The sequence below is a fragment of the Pelecanus crispus genome, chromosome 19 (assembly GCF_030463565.1).
Source record: "Pelecanus crispus isolate bPelCri1 chromosome 19, bPelCri1.pri, whole genome shotgun sequence".
Taxonomy (NCBI): domain Eukaryota; kingdom Metazoa; phylum Chordata; class Aves; order Pelecaniformes; family Pelecanidae; genus Pelecanus; species Pelecanus crispus.
This window is the reverse complement of record NC_134661.1, coordinates 7,052,242-7,074,495: the sequence shown is the minus strand read 5'-3', so window position 1 is coordinate 7,074,495 and position 22,254 is coordinate 7,052,242. Positions and strand designations below refer to the sequence as shown.

The 22,254-nt window shown below is 42.7% G+C and overlaps 1 protein-coding gene across 1 annotated transcript in view; it reads right to left on the bottom strand.

The window, feature by feature from the left end:
* Positions 1-2,993: 2,993 nt before the first annotated feature.
* Positions 2,994-22,254, bottom strand: part of NCAM1 (neural cell adhesion molecule 1) — a 60,190-nt gene continuing 40,929 nt past the window's right edge. The window contains exons 19-24 of the mRNA XM_075723407.1: positions 21,924-22,048; positions 19,785-19,965; positions 9,016-9,223; positions 8,482-8,598; positions 5,888-6,670; positions 2,994-3,114 (exon numbers count right to left, since the gene is read on the bottom strand). Of these exons, the coding sequence (XP_075579522.1) occupies positions 2,994-3,114; positions 5,888-6,670; positions 8,482-8,598; positions 9,016-9,223; positions 19,785-19,965; positions 21,924-22,048 (1,535 nt within the window). The remainder of the gene's footprint in view (positions 3,115-5,887; positions 6,671-8,481; positions 8,599-9,015; positions 9,224-19,784; positions 19,966-21,923; positions 22,049-22,254) is intronic.

Genomic DNA, 22,254 nt, shown 5'->3' with positions numbered 1-22,254 from the left:
TGGACACTCCCAGTGTTCAGGCAGTCACAGGGTTCACTTCTGCCTTGGAATGGTGCTCACTCCATCGCTCTCGACACAAACCCACTGCAGTCAGCAGGGCACTTTCTAATTATACAGCTGGGTGTTGGATTGGGCTCTGAGCTGGTTACCTTTTATGACAGAAATGCCAATCCAGGTGACAGTTACCACAATTTTCACCCAACAGGTGCTGACCAGTGTCACATGTTTCTGGTCATTAGCATTGTACGGCACTTGTCTCCTATCAGCTGCTCAGCTCTCAGTGGGTTGTAATTTAGGAGGAATAACATACAGGTGACAAAAGCAGTCAAAAACTTGGCAGAAATGAGAAACAAATTGCTGTGGTCATCCACGGGAATGGAGGTACACACTACCTGCCCACTAGTCCTCTGCCACCCCAAGGAGTCCCCCCAGCCATAGACAGACCATGGCAGCTTTTTGTGCTGCATTTTATGGATTGATTCCTTAGAAAAAAAATCCTAGGGACCGTGGGCCAAACTCTCCTATAGTTACACTAATGCTGCTGGTATGGGTCATGCAAGGGCCGAATTTGACACAAGGTTTTGAAGTGGGGACCCATCCTGCCCCGATACCCTGCTCAGGATGGGTATTGCATGAGTGTCTATGCCTGCATATCCAGTCATCCTCCACTTGCATCCCAGGAGCTAAGGAAAAAATGCAAACCCCCCCACACTTAGCAAATGATAAGACCATTATTTCTTCACAGTTTGAAATTATGTGATGCCACTGTGAAAGACTGCATACTTAGAAGAATACACTGATGTAAGTGGCTCAATTTACCTGAGCCAAACTGCAGTCTACCCACCCCCCATCATCCTTCTGTTCATCACCTTAGCACAACAGAATGGATGCCATAGTCCGCTTGGTTTGATTTTTCATTTAAAGACTTCTGTTCCTTGTAAGAGTTGTTCTTTTTTTTTCCTGAATATCTTTTTTTCAAATCTGAACTATCGCTACACCTTCCACATCCAAACTATGTTGAAGCTTTTATTATTTCAATACTATGACAAAAAACACGTTTCACACTAAAATAGTCACGCACCCACAGTGCACAAGCTTGCAGATCTAAAGTAGAATAAAAAACAAAACAAAAGGAAAAAAAAAAAAAAGAGAGAGAAAAAAACCCAAAACCCCAACAGAAGGAACATCTCTATACAATGGGCTGGTCTTCCCCTATATACCTCTGCCTTCCTTCTGCTCAAGCCTCCTTTCTTTTCACCCCAAAATCTCAGCGTTACTTTATGACTCCCAATGATAATCTCCCCCCTCCATAATGATAATAAACGTACATCAGCCCCCTTTTCCAATTGTCAGAGACACAATGCCAAGACAAGTGACATCAATGGGAGTCTGGGTACAGATTTCCAAGCACTTGCTCTTGATTTCATGGTTTTGATTCTGCAGAGCATACATGGATGACTCAGTACACATGATGTGATAGAACAGTTCAGTTGGAAGGGACCTACAATGATCATCTAGTCCAACTGCTGATGGAGACGGCTCTGCATGCTGCTAAGTACCCTTGTGCAAAAAGTCTTTGCTTTTAAACCAGATTTCTAGGGTCAAAGGAAATGGTATTTACCTACATCCTAAGGAGGAATTGATATAGTCAAACATCTGAGATGAGACCAGACCAGCCCTAACTGTACAATCTCCCTTCTGCTTCTCAAAGCTCCGGGAGGGTTCCATGAAGGAAAGGGTCAAGAATGTCCTAAAAAAGCAGAGATGATATTTCTCTTATGCAGTCAGGCCCAGGTCCAGCAAGGGACTTAAACTCTTACTAAACTTAAGCATAGAAGGACTCTCACCAGCAACTCTCTCATTCCAAGTTAAGCATGTGTTTACGTGGATTGCTGGATAAAGACCTTGATTGGTGACAAATGGTTTGAATACCCCCCACCCACCCAAAAAACCCAAACCAAAACCCAGCATTACTTTTCTTCTTACTCCAGTAAGAAATCATAATAATAATAATAATAATAATAACAATAATTAAGAAAAGATAAAGGGGAAACAACTACTGTAAACATCCATGTTTTAAAATGTCTCCCTTTGCAAAGCAAGCATGCTGCTAACCTAGTATCTATAGACTGTATTTACTCAAAAAAAAAAAAAAAAAAAGGCAGCTATTTTACACATACATTTAAACACAACAAAAGTAAAAAAAAAAAAAATTTGTCAATTGTAAACACTGGAAAGAACAAAAGTTGGCAAAAATTAACATAAAATTTAAAGAAATGTAGAGTCTGAATACTGCAAATTGAAATATATCCCCGAAGCTGCAATTTTGGCATTCTTCCTAAAAAAAGATAATAAGCCCCAAATAAATGTCTAACATGGAGAACAGAATTCAGTCACAAAGAGCTCAAGACACTTTGCATACTGAACAAATACAAGGTGAACAGAAATTATAACTTATTTATGAAGCTTTACATATTTCAAACTCGACTGAAAAGTATAAAAATAAATTGTGGACTTTGTTCATTAAGTACCAGCTGTACCAAGTAGTACAGTGTTTATATCTGCTATACTAACAAAGGAAAGAACAGGGTCATCTTTTTTTTTTTTTCTTTTTTTCCTTTTTGTCTAGGACTAGTTGATTTTGAGCTTCCCAACCATGTTGCAAACGGTATTTGCAATTTTGCTTATTTGAATATACACAGGGTCAGTTAAGCCCTGATTTGGTTATGGGTTTAACCCTGTTTTTAAAATGTATTACTTTTTAAAAGCAAGTGCACAACAAATAGAACCTTTCTAGAAATCTTAAAAAAAAAAAGAGAGAAAAGAAAAGAGAAGAAAAGAATAAGAGCAATTTCCCCCCTCCCTCATTTATGCATTTTCTGTTTTGTTTGTTTTTTTAAAAAAAGGCAACAGACACTAGAGAAATGAGATGTGTGTTGTGTTTTAAATGCTTGGGTGAAGTTGTTCTGTCATTTGTTTTCATCTGTCGCTGATCATGCTTTGCTCTCATTTTCATTTGTTTGTGTGGCTTCATTGGGGACCGTCTTGACTTCTGCTGGAGGTGTCTTAGGTTCTGTTGCTTGCACTTCAGATTTGTCTTCTACTGGGATTTTCCTGAAGAAGAATCACCAAAATGGCACAGTTTAGAGACAGAGAAATATAGACTGTCTGTTGCTGAATTAGTGATAAGGAAAGAATATGTTTCTGAAACAAGCAAAATGAGCATTTCCAGATGTAGAAATAAGTAAAACCAAACTCGCCCCCCACCCCAGCTTCATTTAGCACTGGTGAAATCTTTTTTGATTTTCCTCCTGCCCTGAGTTAACATACTAGTAGGATGAGGTCTCAGGCTGCAGCAGAGGCACAAGGCATGTTGTGGCGTGAAAAAAGGAGCAAAAGGGAAAACTCACACAGTTGCAAAGGAATTTGATTTTACCATCACTCATTACTGCACCCAAATGTCCTATTAAAACAGACTGCCATTTTAACAGAAAAGCTTTTTCCCTACAGTCAGTCCCAGAATTTCCCAGTATGTTGCAGGAAGGGACACACAGAAGCAGTTTGTCAAACACAGCTTCGCAAGTGTAAGGGAGGTCAGCATCTTCACAGGTTAAAGCTCAGGTTCATCAGCCTGTCTTTTGGCACTTTACTGAAGAATCAGAGAAGCCTGTTTGTCCACACAAGGCATATCTGCTAGCCTGCCTGAAGAAGTGCCCATTCCAGCCCATTAGCCCCAGAGTTAGTCTGAGATGACTGCAGTCTGAATTCACCCTGACAAGCAGGTGAGATGAGTCTAAGCCTATGGCTGCAACACTGATTTGCCCCCAGGGAAGCAGATGAGCAACACGGGTGGAAGAAGGTGGCTGGATTGGCAGAAAGAACACAGCTCTGCACTCCACCATTCCAAGTATTCATTTACATGACAGACCAAGTTGCATTAATTCAGATGAAATGTTTCCTTACTATGGGCAAACCATTTCCTACCTCATTTCAGCTCAGTACCAGATCACAATTCTCTATTCGGTTTGTCTCTCTGTGGCACCCAGCACGACAGAGCAGTGGCTTTAGGTGCAGTGAACTGAAGCAAACATGGATTTCTCTGCTTCGGAGCAGCTCAGCTGCACCCATCAAGGCTGCCTGGTTCCCTCCAACCCTAGTGCATCGGCTGCATCACCCAGGCTTTCCAGGAAGGGCCAGATGCTCCATAGCTGTGTGGGGCACAAGGCAGTGCTGTGGAACAGTCACACGGCAGGAGTGTCTCCTGACTCAGGGGAAGACAGGAGCACAGCGGGGAGTAGGGAGACCAGAGCTGTAAGATGTAAAGGCACCTGAATAATACAGTAAACCAGCACGGCTTTTCACTCAGATCTGGAAAAGAGCCTGGTTCTTGGTTCTACAGTGTCTGACTGACTGCCCTTCTGTGAGTGCTAATATACGTTGCAATCACAGCATGAGAGCCAACAATCAAGGCCAATGCTTTGTTTTGGATTAAATACAAAGCTTCCAGAATGAGGTAATTTTCCTGGAGATGTGAGGATGTAAAAAGTTCTAACAAAAGCTGTGACTTAGGGTATGTCTCCAGTGTGGTTGCTATAGCACAGCCTAGATTTATCTGAGTGTGCTGTAAACCTACCTCTACAACAGCTAGTTAGGTTCTTGGCAGCAATCTAGCTGACAGTGCAGAGCCCAGTGTCCTCAATACACCTTCCTTTGCAAAAGCTAAAGATGCAGTGTGAACTCAGTCTTTTGGTTTTGGGAGCTGCTCCCACAACGAATCTGAGCTGCCTTTTCAGGACTGTTTCTCATGACAAAGCACAGGCTCTGCTCAGGCAGGAAAGAGAAGAAACTCCTTCTATTTCATCCTGCCTCTAGCAACACTTGGTGTCCAAATAGGAAGCCAGAAGGAAGAGGGCCCTTAGATACTTGTCCCCTTGAGGGTGGCTTATCCATTTTCAGTCAGCATTTTCCAGGCTTCTGTGTTCATGGCTCTGTCAGCAACTGCCATCCAAACCGACACAGTAAGAGTGTTCTTGTCCAACATCTGCACAACAGCCGGGGACCCTCCCCCCAGTTACCCAGGTGAGGACTTCATGCTGTTTTCACTCTCCAGTTACAGTCTTCTGCCAAACACAAGGTGCAGACTCGTCTCAGCTGAGGAAGGCGCATCCTGTCCAGATGGCATAAGGCTCCGAAGGACCCCTAGGGTTGTCCTGCCTAGGAGCATGCCGATGCTCTCTGAATAGATGAGCTGGGTAAAGAGGAGACCCAGTACAGTGGATGGAGACTCATTTCTAACATACCAGGACAACACACTGCCAAGTTCCCCTGACCCAGCTGTGCTGTCACTGCTCCCCCTCTCTCAGACAGGATCACACTGCGTTATCCTTTTGCCAGTTTAGGGACAAATCCAGAGGTACCGTGCTTGTACAATTTCACACGGCACTAGTTTCTGCCCTGCCTTACACTGAAATAAGTTCTGAACGGCTCCACTGATCTGTTAGGAAATTGAATTTGCGTGGCTGTGCTCACTGAACTGCAGGAACTCAGTGCCTCTGAGGACAGCACTTCCTTTGCATCAAACTGAACCATTTCTGATCTCTTTCACAAAAGAATAACCTACAATAGGCAAAGCTGCAAAAAAGTCTAAAGAGTAACACATTTACGATAAATTCCTGAGTTTGTCTTTTCTCTGCTTCCCTAGCACGGCCTATTCCTGCTTTCCTTCTGGACCTTTAAAGCCAAGCCCTGTTTAGTTGGCTCACAGGTGAGTTAGTTTGCTAAGGAAACAATGAGATTAGTTAAGAGAACACCCAACAAGAACACAGCACAAGCACCAGTGCACAAGAGACACAGCACACAACCAACAGAAGATTAAAGGCAGCCATACTCGGTCTTTGCAGGTGCAGCAGGTACAGAGCTGTCTGCAGTGGAAGAAGCAAGCTCACAAGCTTGCCCACTAGTTACACTGGCAGGAGTAGTAGTGCCAAGAGCTGCAAAAACATCCTTTGCAAGATCAATGTCTGGCGTCTTGAAGCTCCCTTCGTCCATTTTAAAGTCCTCATTCTGTGAGGGGTTTGTGGTGCTGCCTGAAGCAGCCTCGCTCTTCAGATTGCTTGGGTTCTTGGTTGTGTCTGTTGGGCTCTTCACTGTACTGGGCTGCACGGCTTCCTTTTCAGGGCTCTTGGTGCTTGAGACCTCCTGCTTGGCCTCTGATGGAGCTGGAGGGCTAGTGAGGTTTGCAGGGCTTGGGGCAGCTGGCTTGTTACCAGCTGCCACTTTGGAGGTCTCGGCCACATTAGCAACAGCGCTGGGGCTGAGCACTGCACCTTGGTTGGACAGGACACTTGAAGACAAATTATTAGTAGCTGGAGTAGAGCTTGGGGTATCGCTGAGATCAACAAGGGGGGCCACTTTGGGGGTGGAGGAGGGTGGTGGTGAAGAGGCTGAGGTGGCTGCCCCTTTGGCTGGAGTAGCCTGGCCAGGTGACATGGAGTTTGAGTCGGGAATGGCCGTGGCTGGCAGGGCAATACTGGAGGTCAGCGTAGTGGTCTCGCTGGTGGGGCTGTTCTGAGCAGTGGCAAAGGTTTCAGTGATAGTGTCAGAGTTAGTAGTGCCCGTAGTTACAGAAGGCAGCATGTCCTCAACAGTAGCTGCGGTATCAGCGGGGTGCCTGTGAAGAGGACAGGAGTAGAAGAGAAATAGAGACAATGAAGCCTGTAAATGACAGCAGGGAAAAGGGGAGCAGAGCGTAAGAGCGAGAAGGCAGGTGGGTGGTGCAGCAGCAGCATGGCATGTGGTTACAACACAGACACACAACGTGGAAAGGTACTCAGAGGAGCAGAAACCTTTCAGAGGTCAAATGTGCAAAGGGTAGCAAAGGCTGGCTGGGATGACTGAAGAATAACTAGGAAGAGAAAAAGAGCAAAGAGGACATGTCCTTCAGGAATGGCTTGCTCACGCAGATTTTGGTTCAAGTCTTAGCCAAACATAACCCTGTCAACTTGCAAAGACTATTCTCTTTAGCCTAACTTTCCCCTCAGCCTCTTCCTCCTAACCTCACAAGGAAGCTTTCTACCAATTCCCTGAGCTTGCAGCCCTGTGCCATCTGTCACCACGCAACAAGGTCCCAGTGTAGGACCCCTGAATCCAGTCCCTCATCTTGGCCCTGTCCTTTTGCCTGCAAGTCTAAGGCTTTCATCAAACCACATAGAATATAACTTTTTCTCACACACACATGTAATACGTATATACACGTACATACACACACATACATGCAGCTTTGAGGTGATGTTTTCTGCCCTTTTGACCAGATTTGAGCCTGTTGTGTTAGCTGGCATACGGTTTGCTTTAGGACAACGTCCGACACCGTAACTACGCTTTAGTAGCCACGACATAGCACTGGTTGCCTTAACAAGTACACGTATGTGAGGCTGGAAAAACAAATGGTTTATTCCATGAGAAGCCAGTGTGCCTGAGAACACCAGGCTTATTAAGAGAGAGAAAACCTCCACAGAGGGAGATAATTGAGCTAAAACTCTGGTAAGACTAGCCAAGAAAATCAGGACAATATAAATCCCAGCTATTCCTCAGTGCTGCAAGTCCGCATCTCAATGCTGCTTGTGGACATCGCCTCCTTTCTCCTCTCTCCTCACAGAGACTTCCAGCACAGCCATTTTACCAGTGGGCCCCACTGCTAACCTACTCAAAGGAAGTGAGCAGTATGTGGGTGCAAAAGCCTGAACACCTCACCACTGTGATGACTCTGCTGAAGGAAAGGAACCCAACTTGTGGCATCAATCCCAAACTTGGCTAAATATTAACAAGCACTTCAGCGGCTTCCTAAAGTGAATTCCTCTCATTACTACTCCAGAAGCTATGGAGAAGTACTCAGAGGACACTAGAGCTGCAGCAGTTTAGGAAACAGCTTAATGTAGACAGTGGCCGATACTTAAACCTTGCCAATCTCAGCTAACATGGATTCACAGACTCAGGCCCCAAACAAGTTCTCCAATATGAACAAAGTTCACAGGTAGCTCAGCCCTCTCTCACAATGACCAGACTTGCCATGCCTCCCCCAACATCCAGAGCATAGCTACTCTGCTGCTATCAGTAGAGGACTGCTTCCACCATGGGGTGTTCAAGCACTCATCCAGCATTGCTAGGGCAGAGCTGTAGCAGGAATTGGTGCTAGCTGGGGGCTGCTTTTCCTCTGCATCCTTTACAGTGAACCTGGACAGGACTGGCAGAGATCGGCCTTTCAAGAAACACTGCTTTACTCTCCTTCCAGTGCTGGAAATAGGAGTCACTGAATCTCAGGGAATAGAGGAGACATTTCCTCACTGGTATGTCACAAATGGCGCATGGAAACTTTACCTTTCTTCCTCCCTTCCTGCCCTAAGTCATGGGCATGAGAGATCAGGGATTAAGGCAACTGAGGGCAAGATATTGACCCTGTGCTAAGATTGACTAATAACAACATACTCTGGTTCCGTCAGCGGGGTAGTCTCATTGGGCTCCATGTGTTTTCCCCCATCGTGGTTGGGGGTCCGCTCCTCTTCAGTCCGCACCTCCACAATAGGCTCCTTGGACTCATCTTTCCTGTAACAAGGGAATTGCATGGAGATTGGTTCCCATTCACACTAGGTATCCTCCTGCAAAGACATGCTGCAAAGGTTGATAGTGAATGACAGAAACAGACTGGCCTAAACAGCTGATTACTTCTTTTTGTCACTCCTCCTTCCAGTTATTATCTACAGCACAGAAGACCACTGTGATGACCAGCATTTGGACCAGCCATTTGATGGCTACTAACAGGAATAGGACAAAAACAGAAAAACAGCTGAAGAAACCCCTTCCTGCAAATATGAAGTAGAACCAGCGTGGCCCCAGATCTTTTCAGTACCCTCCCATCAGAGATGAGCAACCCAGAACTCCCTGAAACAGTTTCTTTTCCGGAGTTGCTGAAGGGGCACACTGATCAACAGAAAGAGCAATATAAGTGATGACAGTACTCACGAGAAGGCAGCTTTGCCCTCCTCCATGTCTTTGCCCTTGGCTCCTGGGCCAGATTTGCCACATAAGTTGACAGCAATGCACATCAGCAGGCCACACTTGTTCAGGAAGTAGCAGGTGACATCCACAGCCACCAGGAGCAGCACAAAGATAACAATGAGAATGCCTACGATGGCAGCGGTCCCAAGGCCTGATGTAGGGCTAGTGCTGGCTTTAGAGACCAAAAAGAGAAGAAAAGAAGGCATTGTAGTTAAAAGGTGAGCTGGGGTTAGTTATGGATCAAATTTGGCTATGCTTAGGTTGCAAGCATGGGAAACTTACAGAAAGTACACCCTCTCTCTAGTAGCCTTGTGTTATAACCAGTACTTTATCCTAAAGACATGCAGGACAATCCATCTGAAAAGACAGGTTCACTCGGACCTAATGGGGCTTTTCCCATCTCTATTGGGCTAAAGCCTGGAAAGCAGACTACAGAAACCTCTTCAGGGGTAGCATATACCCAGCTGGAACTCTGAAGGGCTCCTGTTTCCCTCCACCACTTCCTGAAGATGAAGGTTGTGTCTAGGGTCCAGAGTGACTTTGGCACTGCCAGCCTGGCACAAGGACAAGTGTAAGTGAAACCAAGACTCTGTAGCATGGCTTGCCCTGGTGGGACACAGAATACTGGGTGATACCTGTGGGGCCTCAGTGTTGATTAGACCCTTATGTAGTGAAAACGAAAGGAGGAATTAAAACCCTTCCTGTTGCTCAGGTAAGACCCAGCTATCCAGAACTGGAAAGTGGTAAGCTTTTCATGTCTTATCCAGAGATAGCTGACCTCATCAGTGAATGCTCTAGGAGTGCTTTGACTTAGGTACAGACAACAATCCAAGCAGCCTTCGGAGGAAGCAGATGGTAAAGATAAGCAGACTGTCACTCTGTTGACATTATCTCAGTCACAGCAGCTGCCCGCTCCACCACACCCAATCTCCGCCGAGTTTCCCCAGCTATAGAATAGAAAAAAAGATACCTTGCCTTTTCCAGTAGACAAAAGGACAGCAAGTAAGAGGCCTAGAAAATGCATGGAGTTGCCCACATAGTACTAACTTCAGGGGAAGTGCCCTTAACTTTCTACCTGCTTGTGAAATACCAAGTACTTTCTTAGAAACAGGGAGTGGATAAAGACATCAGTTAATCCTGTCAAAGCCTTTGATCATCACGAAACCAACAAGCACAGCCTTTGAATGTTGCCAGCTGCAGCTTCCCAGCCTCTTACTATCATACCCTGAACACAAACTACTTTTTGTTCCCCTTGTTTTATTCAGAGTAATTCTTCCCAAGCTGCTGATCTGCAGGCAGAGCATTAGGCTGTTGGCTCATACAGTCCAGCACCTATTTAGATGTACCAAAATACTCAAAACCAGCTTGCTAGTCTCAACTGTCACATAAGCCAGGAAACATGAAATTAATTATTACTCTACCCTTAGCTGGTTTAGTGGTGGACTTGGTAGTGTTGGGCAAAGGGTCGGACTTGATGATCTTAAAGGTCTTTTCCAACCTAAACAATTCTATGATTCTATAATCTGCCTCCCACTATGGGACTCTGCACTCAGCAAAGGCCTGTGCATCTGACAGAGCTGCATACTGATGTTTACCAAGACAGCTGAACAAGAGCAGCAAGTTTGTCATTGTCTGTAGGAGTATTTTTGTTTTTTCTTTCAAGTAAAATGCAATTCTATTCATTTCTATTGCATTTTTTACTGCTGGATGTCACAACCCCCAAACACTTAGAATCTTTTCTTTGCAGAAAAGCCCAGCAAAGCACCTCTTTCCCCTCAGCCCAATCTATGTTGACTTTGACAGGTGGAGAGATCAGACTTCTACTTAAAGGCCCAGTGATGGCTCCATGATTTGATCTACAGCCTGTCTAAATTTTGCTTTTATGTAGCTTCCATCAGCTTCTTGTGAGGCACTGAAAACGTGTACAAATGTAACAAGAATAAAAATCTAAATGTTCACAGACAGAAAAATCTGAAAACTCTTGCATGTATCCCAGGTTTTATGAAACTTGTCCAAACCACAGGCACATTATCAGATAACCTGCAAGGCTTTTCTTACATGAAAGGTTAGAAAAGATCAGATATAACAGAGAAAAGATGGTTTTATGACTAACACAACAGATAAAGATGTTCAAACCTAGCATCGATTCTCTGTTCTGTCACTGATTTTCTCTGTGACCCCAAGCATCCTTGAAACAGTAAAGCTTCAGCCACTACAACTGCCAGAGATTTGCCGAAGCCAATATAACCAACAGTTCATAGCAAAGATGTGCCCTGCTATCCTTCAACTCTGTCTCAGGGTCCTATCTTTTATGTTTAGGAAGCAAGGGCATAAACTGTTTATAATGTTACACTAGGAGGGCTCCTATATAACTACAAAATAATTCTGAGTTTCTTCAGAAGTCCATTTAGTTTAATTAGCATGAAGATACAGTTCTAACCCAGACTGCTATGGTCTTGCAGCCACAGAAAATGATCTGCAGCACATCCACAAAATTGCAAAGAGCAAAGAGTTACATTGGGTGACCGTGCTGTCAATGAAACTCCAACATGAAGTGCTGTAGAACAGCAGTCCACAAGAGCTGCTGTAACCTGGTAGTAGACTGACTGGCCCTGAAATTTTGGAACCCACTGCATAAAGTTATAAAAACCACCAAGCACTACTCTTCCCAAAGATCCAATTTCTGCTATGATAGCTACAAATTAACTCTTTTCTCTCTAAACACCCAAAGGAAAGCTACTGAATAGGTAGAGGTCATCCTCCCTCCTTGTTTCTCCCTCCCTTCCAAACCGTTATCTTTCCTGCTCTGCCCCTCTGTCCCAGGGAGCATAAGCAGCTACACCAGGAAAGGCTGCCAGGAAGAAAAGTAGGGAGATGGGGAGAATAAGGGCAAATCTGCAGAGGAATGCCCTTGTTTTTGTGCTCTTCTCAGATTTTATGTTTCAGATAATGAAACTGGGCCAAGATAATTGCCTGCAATGTTTGGGTTGGTTTTTTTTTTCCCCTATGCTACTAAGAAAGCCCTGCAATTTTCAGTAACATTCAAATAACTTCCACTTCCGGTTCTGGTTTTATAAATTCCAAGTCATGACATGAATTGATATTCCAAATCTTTCAGAGACTAGCAACAAAGAAGAATAATATAAGAATCCTTAAAGACGCCATGAACTTGGAGGTTGTTGGTGCTGCATTTCTTTTTTCTGTATATATTTTGTAAAAGAATTTTGCTGTTGCTATAAAATGCAGGAAGCGTGTAGTATGTTATTCAGTTTCACAGACTGGCACGTTTGATTAAATGAAATTCATTTACAAATACTTTAAGAACTATTCAATCCATTCTATAGCTAAATTTATGTTCTATTTAATCCAACTCATATTTAGACACGTAATATCCCTAATAAGTTTGCTGTGGCCTAAAACAATTCAGCATACAAAAGAGGTGTATAAATAAAAAGTGAAAAAAGAGGTTGTTGAGCATCAGCTGCTAACACTGCGTGTACGAGAGTACATGTGTATCACCAGTGAGTGCTACCATGTAAATAGATGGCGGACGTTTCTGACCTGATCCAGGGCACATTCAACCTGATGAGAAGCTTTCCATTGATTCCCTTTTGCTATTCTCAGGACTAAGAGGAATAATACTTCCACAGGTTAAATAAGGAAACACAAAATGTTAAAAAAATTCTTGAGTCCTTAATTCTAAAGAAGTAAAGAATTTATTAATTACAAATTATTTTTTCAATGGAAAATGAGCTTCCTGCAAGACTGATCTTTCTAATCACCCTTATTTTACAGCGTACAATAAAATGACCCATCAATTTTACTTTCTGCAGCTCTGTACAGACATCTGCCCTGTCAGAGAGAGCAGAACCACTCAGGTGTGTCTTCCTAGTGGGGTCTCAGCTAGAGTGTGCGGAGAATGTTCAGGCACTGGCAGACAAAGAGACAAAAAAGGGATGGAGAGAAGCAGGTATGATTCCAGGCATTTCAAAGGTCCTACAATATTTGGCAGAAGAGAGAAGAACAAACAAAACAAATAAGAATTCATTTCATGCATGAGAAGGAAAAAAAAAAAAAACAAAAAACAAAACCACCCCAGAAGAAAAGCTATTTGTTCTTAGTGGATGCTAACAGCTTTAATTTGCAAACACTCAGAAGTATCCTTCAAAACAAGGGGTGCCACATTTTACAGACCTCATTCTCTGAGACACTCTGCACAATTTATAGCAGAGAAAAGCAACATGCGAGCAACCTTCTATTCCAAGTGACAACAGCTTCTGTTTTCACACAGATTTAGGCTTGACAATTTATACTTGCATTCAACTTAGCTACTAGGTAGCAGAAATACACAGCAGTCTGTGGAGCATTCCTTCTGAGACAAGAAGGCAATGAATACTTCCCAAAATCGCTACTGAACTCCTTTTAGATTGTCACCAACACTGTGCAGCTTCAGTGGTCTGCTCCTGGCTTCAAGCTCTGTTATCTTCCTATGACAGACTCCCTTTCTGGGGATGAAAAGGGGAATATGAGCAAATGCAAAGAGTGAGTGACATGAAGATGCTCTTTTCAGGAATAACTGAAATCTGTTAGAGAAATAGACTGTAAATCTGAACAGCTGATTTGTAGTCTGACCTCTGCTACAGCTGCCCTTCTTCTACGCTACTGCAATGCACACACCTCAGTGCCACTGGCTGCTCATTCCACTCCACCAGCTTCAAGAGTCAGGAGAGCTTCAAAAACTTCTTTTTACCTAGCAGAAACTAGGAGGTGCGAACAATTGCAACTGATCCTGGTGGAACAGAATGTTATCAAACAAGGCCCTCCTGGAAAATGAAGGCAGCCAAAGTAATGCTTTGACAAACATCTTTGAAAAATATGTAGACACTTCACAACAAACTGGGGGGGGGTACAGCTGCTGGAATCCCATGGGCCATGTGAGATCCCACAAGGCTCTGCAGTTCATCACACACAAGGAAACCTCTTTTCTAAGGGTTGAGGGTCCAGCCTTCCTGTAGGTATGACTTGTTCCCATAGAACATGTGCTTGCAAGGTTGCGTGTGTGCACTGAAAATCTGTCTGAACTTCTTCTGGTTCCAGATCTGAATCTATGTCTCATCTCTGAGCGCAGAAAAGAGAGCTGGCTTTTCTGCAAACTTTTTAAAATTTTATTGTATTTACATCAAGAATAAGGCCTGAGACCTTGTCCAGCATAGACTGTCAGACCTCAAGGATCCAATGCATATACAGTATCTGACACGTTACGAATCTGCATAAACTGGCGGTAAAAATATCTGTTATGGTCCTTATTTTTACAAACACAGGGACAGAAGCTCTTTTTGTATATATGCCATTGTTGACTGGATTCCTGTTTGTCGTTGAGTATGGGATGCATTTCAAGTCACTTCAGCCATGTAAACGATCTCTCATCTACTTGTCTGGGCTTTGCCTAGTCACCACAGAGAGGAGGCCCCTCAGAGCATAATGCATCTCCACTGCCTCAAGGCACCTCTCCTTCAATAGGAAGAATGGCCTCCAGAGGTATTGCTCTCTCTCCACACAACACTATGTAAAGTTATAGTTTAGGCCAGATAATTTTATTAACCTGTGAGTTGGGCGAGATCTCTCTCAACCTCAGCTAGTAACGTCTGTCTGTGGATAAGGGGAAACCCGCAATACAAGCTGATATCAGATCTACAGATGAACTTAATAAATTCAGCTATAGGGAAGGGTCACACAACTTTTTAATATGATGATTACTCTTGCTGTACTTACGCTAAGGTGTAAACTCAAAAGATCTAACAAATTTTCTATACTCTAAAACACTGGAGGTGAGGGTTTTTTTAAAAGAAATCCACATGCTTTTGTGTGCAACACCTGCACAAAGTTTTCATTCATAATTTAGATAGAAAAGCAGTTCACAAATCATAATGAACAAGGTTTGAATAAACACAGCAGAGACTTCTGTGCAGAGCATAAAATGGATAGTTAGACAAGAATAATGGCAGAGGTTTTTGTTTGGCCCTATTAGAACTTTGTTAGAAAGATTAATCCCATTCCAGACAACTGACAGGATTTGAGACGTTCTGTACAGACAGTTCAACAACTATGTCAACAATTTAAGCCTTGGCAACCTCAGGCCCACTCACATAGAAAGACAGACCTAGAGGGAGACACACCCCTGTTTTTAGAAGAGCATCACAGCCAAATGGTTTTCCTATCACAAAGACAACTTGTGAGGAGCACAGGGTTTGTTGTTGGGTTGTTTTTTTTTGTTTTTTTTTTTTTAAGAAAGAACAAGAAAAAAGAAAAAAAGTAAACTGAAATTTGTTCAATAACATGCAATACACAGAACTTGGTAACAAAGATGCATTATATTGCACCAATTTACACCATGGATTAATCCTGCCTGGTAGTGTCACATGCACAGTTAACCATGAATATTATTAAGGATCAGTAATAATTTAGCTGGTCAGGTAACTTGATCCAAGCTAATCTTTTCTGTTAAAATGGCAAGGAAAGGGATCTCTCTATGAAGTTGACAATACAGTAGTGGAAAACCAGAAAATGTTAGACAAGCATCCATTGCAAATTTGTATACTCATGGGATGTATTATGCCCCAGATCCACTACGGGTCATGAGATACTTGACTGCACACAAGGGGCCAATGAAGTCGCAAGGATTCAACCACATAAAGAACAACGAAATAAATCTCTCCAGTGTAATTCCCACAAGATGTTTACATTCAGATCACCATCAGGAAAACATTCTAATGGCCATAAATTTGAATCCACATGCAAAAGCCCACAGAGACATTTGGGCAACCAGTAGGATTATCTCTGACAAATCTTCTTTCTCTTTTTATAGTCTATGGGTTTAACTTTGTGGATAGGGCTTTAGAAACCTTTTGCACAATACAGTGGTGATCAGCACCAGATGTGCAGGGAAATCAGTAAAAAGCAGTATCTTAAAAGGCTTTCAATATTGTACCTTCCTTTGATGAAAAACAACAAGCAAGCAACAACAAAAATCTTTCTTTACATCCATTAAAAAGGGCAAATTCATTACAAGTAACAAAAAAAATGTTAAAGAGAAAAAACTTGGCTTAAACCTTTTTTCCTTGTTACAAAATACTGACTCTTTCAAATTAAAACTTTTTTTTTTAAAAAAAAATGTTCCGTGTCGGGTGGGGTTTGTTTGATTTTTTTTCTTTTTTTCTGAACTGACATGATCCTCTGAAGCAAAGTTATCTGCTTTCACACCTTGGTGGGACCCAGGCCTTTTCAAGCAAATATTGCTTTACTTTATTTTAAGTTTCTAACAGAGCAAAAGCACAGTCACTGCAGAAAGAAGCAATGAAACAAAGGAGGACGACGTTGATGGACTTCCCAAGGTCGCTGCAGGTGCCAGACAATGGTTCCCAGGAGGGGAAAACATGGTTGTTTAAAAACAAATTTGGTGCATGTGGCAAGCGTGGATGTTTCCCCGTGAGATCCAAGGTGACATGTATGACGACAGACATAGGAAAGGAGTAAGGGGAAGAAGGGAGAGGGCAGGGAAGAAAGGACGAGGAAGAAAAAGAAAGAAAGAGAGAAAGAGAGAAAAATAGATAAAAAAAATTAGGTCATAAATACAGAAAACATAAGAATCAAAGGTTTATTTAATTTCATAAATTAAAATGGCTAAAGGTTAAAGAAGAGCATTAGCACATTCACACCGACAAAAGGGCCGGTTCAGAAGCTCAGCAATGTCCAAAGCCGCAGAGCAGGGTCGAAGTCAGGGTTTATGGCATTTGCAAGCAAATGAGATTAAAAATGATGGAACAGAAGGCTCAGTGAGAAACACAAGAAAATGGTTATCTGGTATTTGAAAGGACAACACTGCCTTTTACATATATGGTAAAAAAAAAAAAAAAAAAGAAAAAAAAAAGATTCTGTGTAGCAGACAATCCACCTGCCTGTCCAAGTCCTTCCTCCAAAGCCTGCTGTAGCAAGGACTTGGATAATAGATCCGGGTGACTAAAACCCTGGAGAAGCAAGAAGGTCTCAGGAATACAGGACTTTTCCATTTAGCTTTCCAGCTGCTTGTAAACTACTCTAATGCAATTATTATTATTACTGAAAATAATAACCTTATAAATCAAATGTAAAAGCTAAATGCCATAAAAATGACAAGAGATGCTAAAGGAAAGTAATACACAGAGCCTCTTCCCTACTGTAATTTGGCATGCTTGCCTTCATTTCAATAGAGGCCTGTGGACTGCATGTCAGAAAAATCTAGCCTGCCCTCTGAAATATTTTCCCCAAGCTTATTAGTTTGGGGATCAGCTCAGGCAACCAAAGGGTCTGGCAACACCTTGGAAGGCCTAATAGAAACCAAAGTCCTCTACAAAATGAAAAATGAACAAAAAAACCCCTAGAGAAACAGTCACAAATCCAGCATAGCCAGCGGCAATCATTTCACTGCACAGTGCTCTGCTCGCCCCTGAACCACAGCACATTCCTTCTGAGAACCAGTGGCATCCATCTGTTGGGTCAGTCCTGCAGCAAACGTGCACTCTGAAACAACTGCTTTGCAAAGTGCTTCTGCCATTTCCAAGTGCAACATTTGAATGGCAGCCTCAAATCCTGATTCCTCCAATGCTTCACACCAGACTAAGTGAGGAATAATTTCAGAGAGACCAAAAAAGTCACACCTGTGATAATAAACTCAGCTTCCCCCCCCCTTCCCCCCCCCCCAATTTTTAGAGGGTCCCTGTCCGTGTTACTGTTGGATTTAAAGGGTTCAGTGGCATCTGGGTTCATTGCTCCTCCCATTGCCGTGGACTACAGTACGAACACTGTGTATTCCGAAGGCAACAGTGTTCTCAAAATTTGCTAATACACCTGTGCAAGACATCTCAGCTGTCCCAGGTAGCTTTGTTGTCCCGTTGGGCATGTAACAAAGAGAGTATCAGCACAGGAAGGCAACAATGGTTGCACACAAAGGAGTGTGGAGGAACAAAAAGACTGATCAGTACTTGTAACTGTGGTGGTGCATCCCTCCCCGCCTTTTCTCTCTCTCCAACTGCTTTACTGCATTCGTGACAGTAACTTTCCCTGGGGAGATACGTCACGGTGCAAAGGAACCACTTTCTGCTGTTTCCAGCCTACTGCATTTGACTGCTCAGCTCTGAACTGACCTTAAGGCACTCTTTGCCAAACTACCCTCACTTTCTCCTGCCACATGAGTCACAGTTGTCCTTCAAATATGTAAGAGTAGTAAGTATTATTAGAGCTGTTGAAAATGAGAATCAGAGCATAAGTTGTTTAATGAGTTACTGAGGGTCCTTCCACCCAAAACTACAGCCTTGTTCAAACACACATCCCAATCTCTCTTTTGCCCCATTTCCCTCCTCCTCCCTATCCTCATCCTCCTTACCACACACATTTCTCAAGCCCCAGCCAACTAGGTCACTTATTTGTATGCTTAACAACGCTGTCTGGCTTAATCAAATGGAGTTTCAGCATGCAAAGTGCAGAAGGTCTCAGCTGTTTCCTTCACACAGGAAGGGAGTGGGCACTGTGGGGACAGACCTAGGACTGAATTCTCAGTGCAAGGGAAAGACTGAAGAAAACTCTCTAGTTGTTCTAAGGAAAAACACGAGACTAAGTTAACAATCTAGAAGACAGAATGAAATAAATCACTCCCTTCAATATGGACTGTCAGTACCAATCTTGGCATGAATATGCTTAACTCTGGCTGTGCAGCGAGGACTTATCTTGACTGACTCATCAGCTTTAAAGTTCATCTATCTGCCTTTATCCAATAAGAACTTTAATTTACAGGTAGTCCAGCAATTTCATCCTTGAGGTTTTGTTTGTTTGGTTGGTTTTTTTCCTTTTTAAATTTTTTTTTCTTTTTTTAAACATGCACTACTACTACCTGTGTAGAAAAGAAATACTAACTGTCCTTTCAACACCTTCCAGCGAAGTGCTGAATTCCTAGCATCTCAGCTAATAAGCTCTGCTTGTTTTTCGTAGCATTTGAACTTCTACCTCACTTTTTAAGCACGTTAGTAAGTACAGTCTGTCTGAAACAAGAGTTTCCAGCAGCACTCTAATACTGTTTAGTTACTTTTCCCTAATGCCCTAACCAACATTAAAACAGTGCTGTTTTAAAATTACTGTAATTTGATGTCCATTTCATTTAATAAAAAACCTTCAGAGAAAGATTTTAACCCCCTCCCTTTCCAACCGCTAGCAAACTCCTTATGCCTTTATTTCTCCAAAGGCTGAGCTGGATGGACAAACGAGCAGTAAGCAAGCCCTAAGCAGATTTGGAAGGGAGATCTGCATTGTGAAAGGCATCGCCCCAGAGATCTCAATGGTCTCTTTTGCTTTAGTTTAAAATGGGAATCCTACTTCCCTGGTTTCAGAAAGCGTTTTCTGTCCACTGCTTTTCTCATCTGGCAATCCTGTTACCCTGATACAAAAAGCCAACATACCCTCTAAACAGTCAGACAAGGATTTGTCATGTAGCATTCCTAACAGTGTACTGCTAATGCTGTACATACTGTAACATGGACTACAGTACAGGTATGTACATGGCAAAATCTAAGCTTTGGATGGGTAACCAATTGTGACAATGGCTTTAAGCAAGCAAGTTGTCGGGGTTACTCAGGCACATTAAAGGATGCAGCACTGTTGCATTAATAGGAAGCAGAAAACAATGGTAAAGCTTATGACTGCTGTACCTGGGATGACAGTAGGCTGAGCAGAAGTTCGGAAAGCATAGTGAGCTGGTTTGGACTTCCCTTGCTGGTTTTCAGCTATCACATAAACCTCATACTCTGCATTCCAGTCCAGGGACTTGAGCATGACGTGGTCGCTGCCAGACGGAAGTCTGATCTCTGGTTTCCATTCTGAGGAATGCTTCTGCAGAGCAGCGAGATGACAGGCAGGGATGCAAAACACACAGCACAACATTAGTAGCCAGCTTTGAGAACACTGTAATGGCTAACTACCAAATGGAAAAGTGGGGAGGTTTCTATACAAGCACATGCTCCTCAGCTAATTCAGGGGAGCAAAACATCATGTGCTGTTGGCTCTAAGCGGAGAGGACAAGACATACCAAAGCAGCCTCCTTCCTGCTCAGAATCCTGTTTTCTGCAGTGTTACCACACCTGAAGAAAATTCCTCAGTTCTTCCTCTCATCTTTGCCACATCTCTAGACTACGTCCATTTCAGGGGGGAAAAAGCTGCAACTTCTGTATGTCTCTGCCCTGCAAAGCACTTTAAGAGTGTTCTTTCACATCTTAGTATGTAAAATTTAATTAATCTGAGAGACAGATATTTACCTCTTAACACAGGTCTGGCCTAGCTTACCACTACCATTCTACTCCGCACCATTTAAGAGAGATTTTAAAAGGTGCATACAGCTAGTGACTTTGATAATTCCTACTCCAGTTTCAGGGAATTCAGATGTACATTTCACCCAGACAAATTTGAAAAACCCACTGCCAAGGTACCTTGAGACTGTCTTAGGCAGTTTGCTGGGACTGGAGTATGCTAACAGACTTTTCCGTCTCTACTGGAATTTATGGTTCTGTGATACTAGGTTGTCCTTTTGACATTCCAAAGACTCTTCCCATTCTAAGAAGCTTTAAGCAACCTAAAATGCACAAAATGATGTTGGTAACGAATACCCTTGGGATTTCTGGACTGCAGTGCAAAGTTTGGTCTGTGACAATCTAAGGATTGTTCATTTGTAGCATATAGAGAAAAGATTACTAATAGCCAATAGAGAATTAGTTCAGTACCAGATCTGCGAGACTCAGTCACTGAGAAAGTGTGCTGCTTTCTTAATACCTGGAAAGCTTCCATATTTCAGCTCAAACTGGTACAGCTGAGCTACCCCTAGATATATTAAGACTGAAAAAGTGTGCAGACAATAGAAAAAAGCTTCAATAACTTCTCGCAATTTTTTCTTCTGCCCTGAAGAGATTCATATTCTCACTGACCCTCTCTCAAGGTCCTATTCCTCAAGGATGTGCTAAGCGATCTCTCTGACTGGGTGCGGGTTTTTTTTGTTGGGTTGTTTTTTTTTTTTTTTTTTGATTGGTTGGTTCCCCCCGCCCCCCATTTTCCCATTGTAGGAAAGAAACATCAAATACCACCTGACACAAAACAAGGGCCGTGTTCAGCTTACAACAATACTACAATACCAGCTGCTCATCACATAGGTGTTCTTTCCCAAGACTTGGGCTAAATGTTTTGCTCAGAGAATCATGTATTTTGCAATCTTGGGTAATTTACAATGAGAGCTGATTAAGTTAGGCCTAAAGGGGAACTGCTTCCAATAGCATCTCTCACTTTATCTGTGTCTACACTGACTATGTTGAATGTCTTATTCAATAATCTGCAGAATAATTTGGTACTGAAGCACCCATTATTCAATCAAATATGGCAGCTTCAATGATGAATAGAAAGTTATGATTAGATACGTGTCTGAAGGTGGCAAAGCTCTACACTGTGAACTTCTGGTCCCCAGCTATTTAAGTTGTTGCTGGCAATTCCATCTCAGAAGTATACAAAATGAAATAATACTAAGCGCATGCAATTACAATATGCTCACAGTTCTACAGAAGACAGCATGGAGGAATAATCTTTCATAGCCAAAAGTGAAAGGAAAGAAAATGAGACAAAGATTTTGTATGTTGTCCTTGTGCATGTCATGTCTTATACCCTATACGCTTCCACCACACCTGCTTAGCATGTATTCCCGTACTGGCCTACCTACAAGATCTTAGCTTCAGGGTTGTCTGCCTACACAGCAAAGCCTGAGTACTGAACAGGCTAAAAACAAATCAGGCTTGAGTGTCAGTCATACTTACAGCTTTGTACTTGATCAGATAATGTCTAATTGGGGAGCCACCATCATCCTGCTTGATAACGTTCACTTTAATGGAGTTTCCATCTTCTCCCATCTGACCTTCCAGTTTGGGTGCGCTGGGTTCCCCTGAAACAATGGTGGATTTATGTTTAATAGCAAAAAAATTCATTAGGGAAAAAGTACTCATCAAAATCAGAACAATACTTCATTGTACTCAGCTGCTAGGGTATCAGCCTCACTCTGACCCAGACACAGAGGACACTGTGTGTCTAGGGTACCAATATTTGTAGGACCCAAGTATTTCTTGCATTTGGTAGTTTGTTTTCACCAAT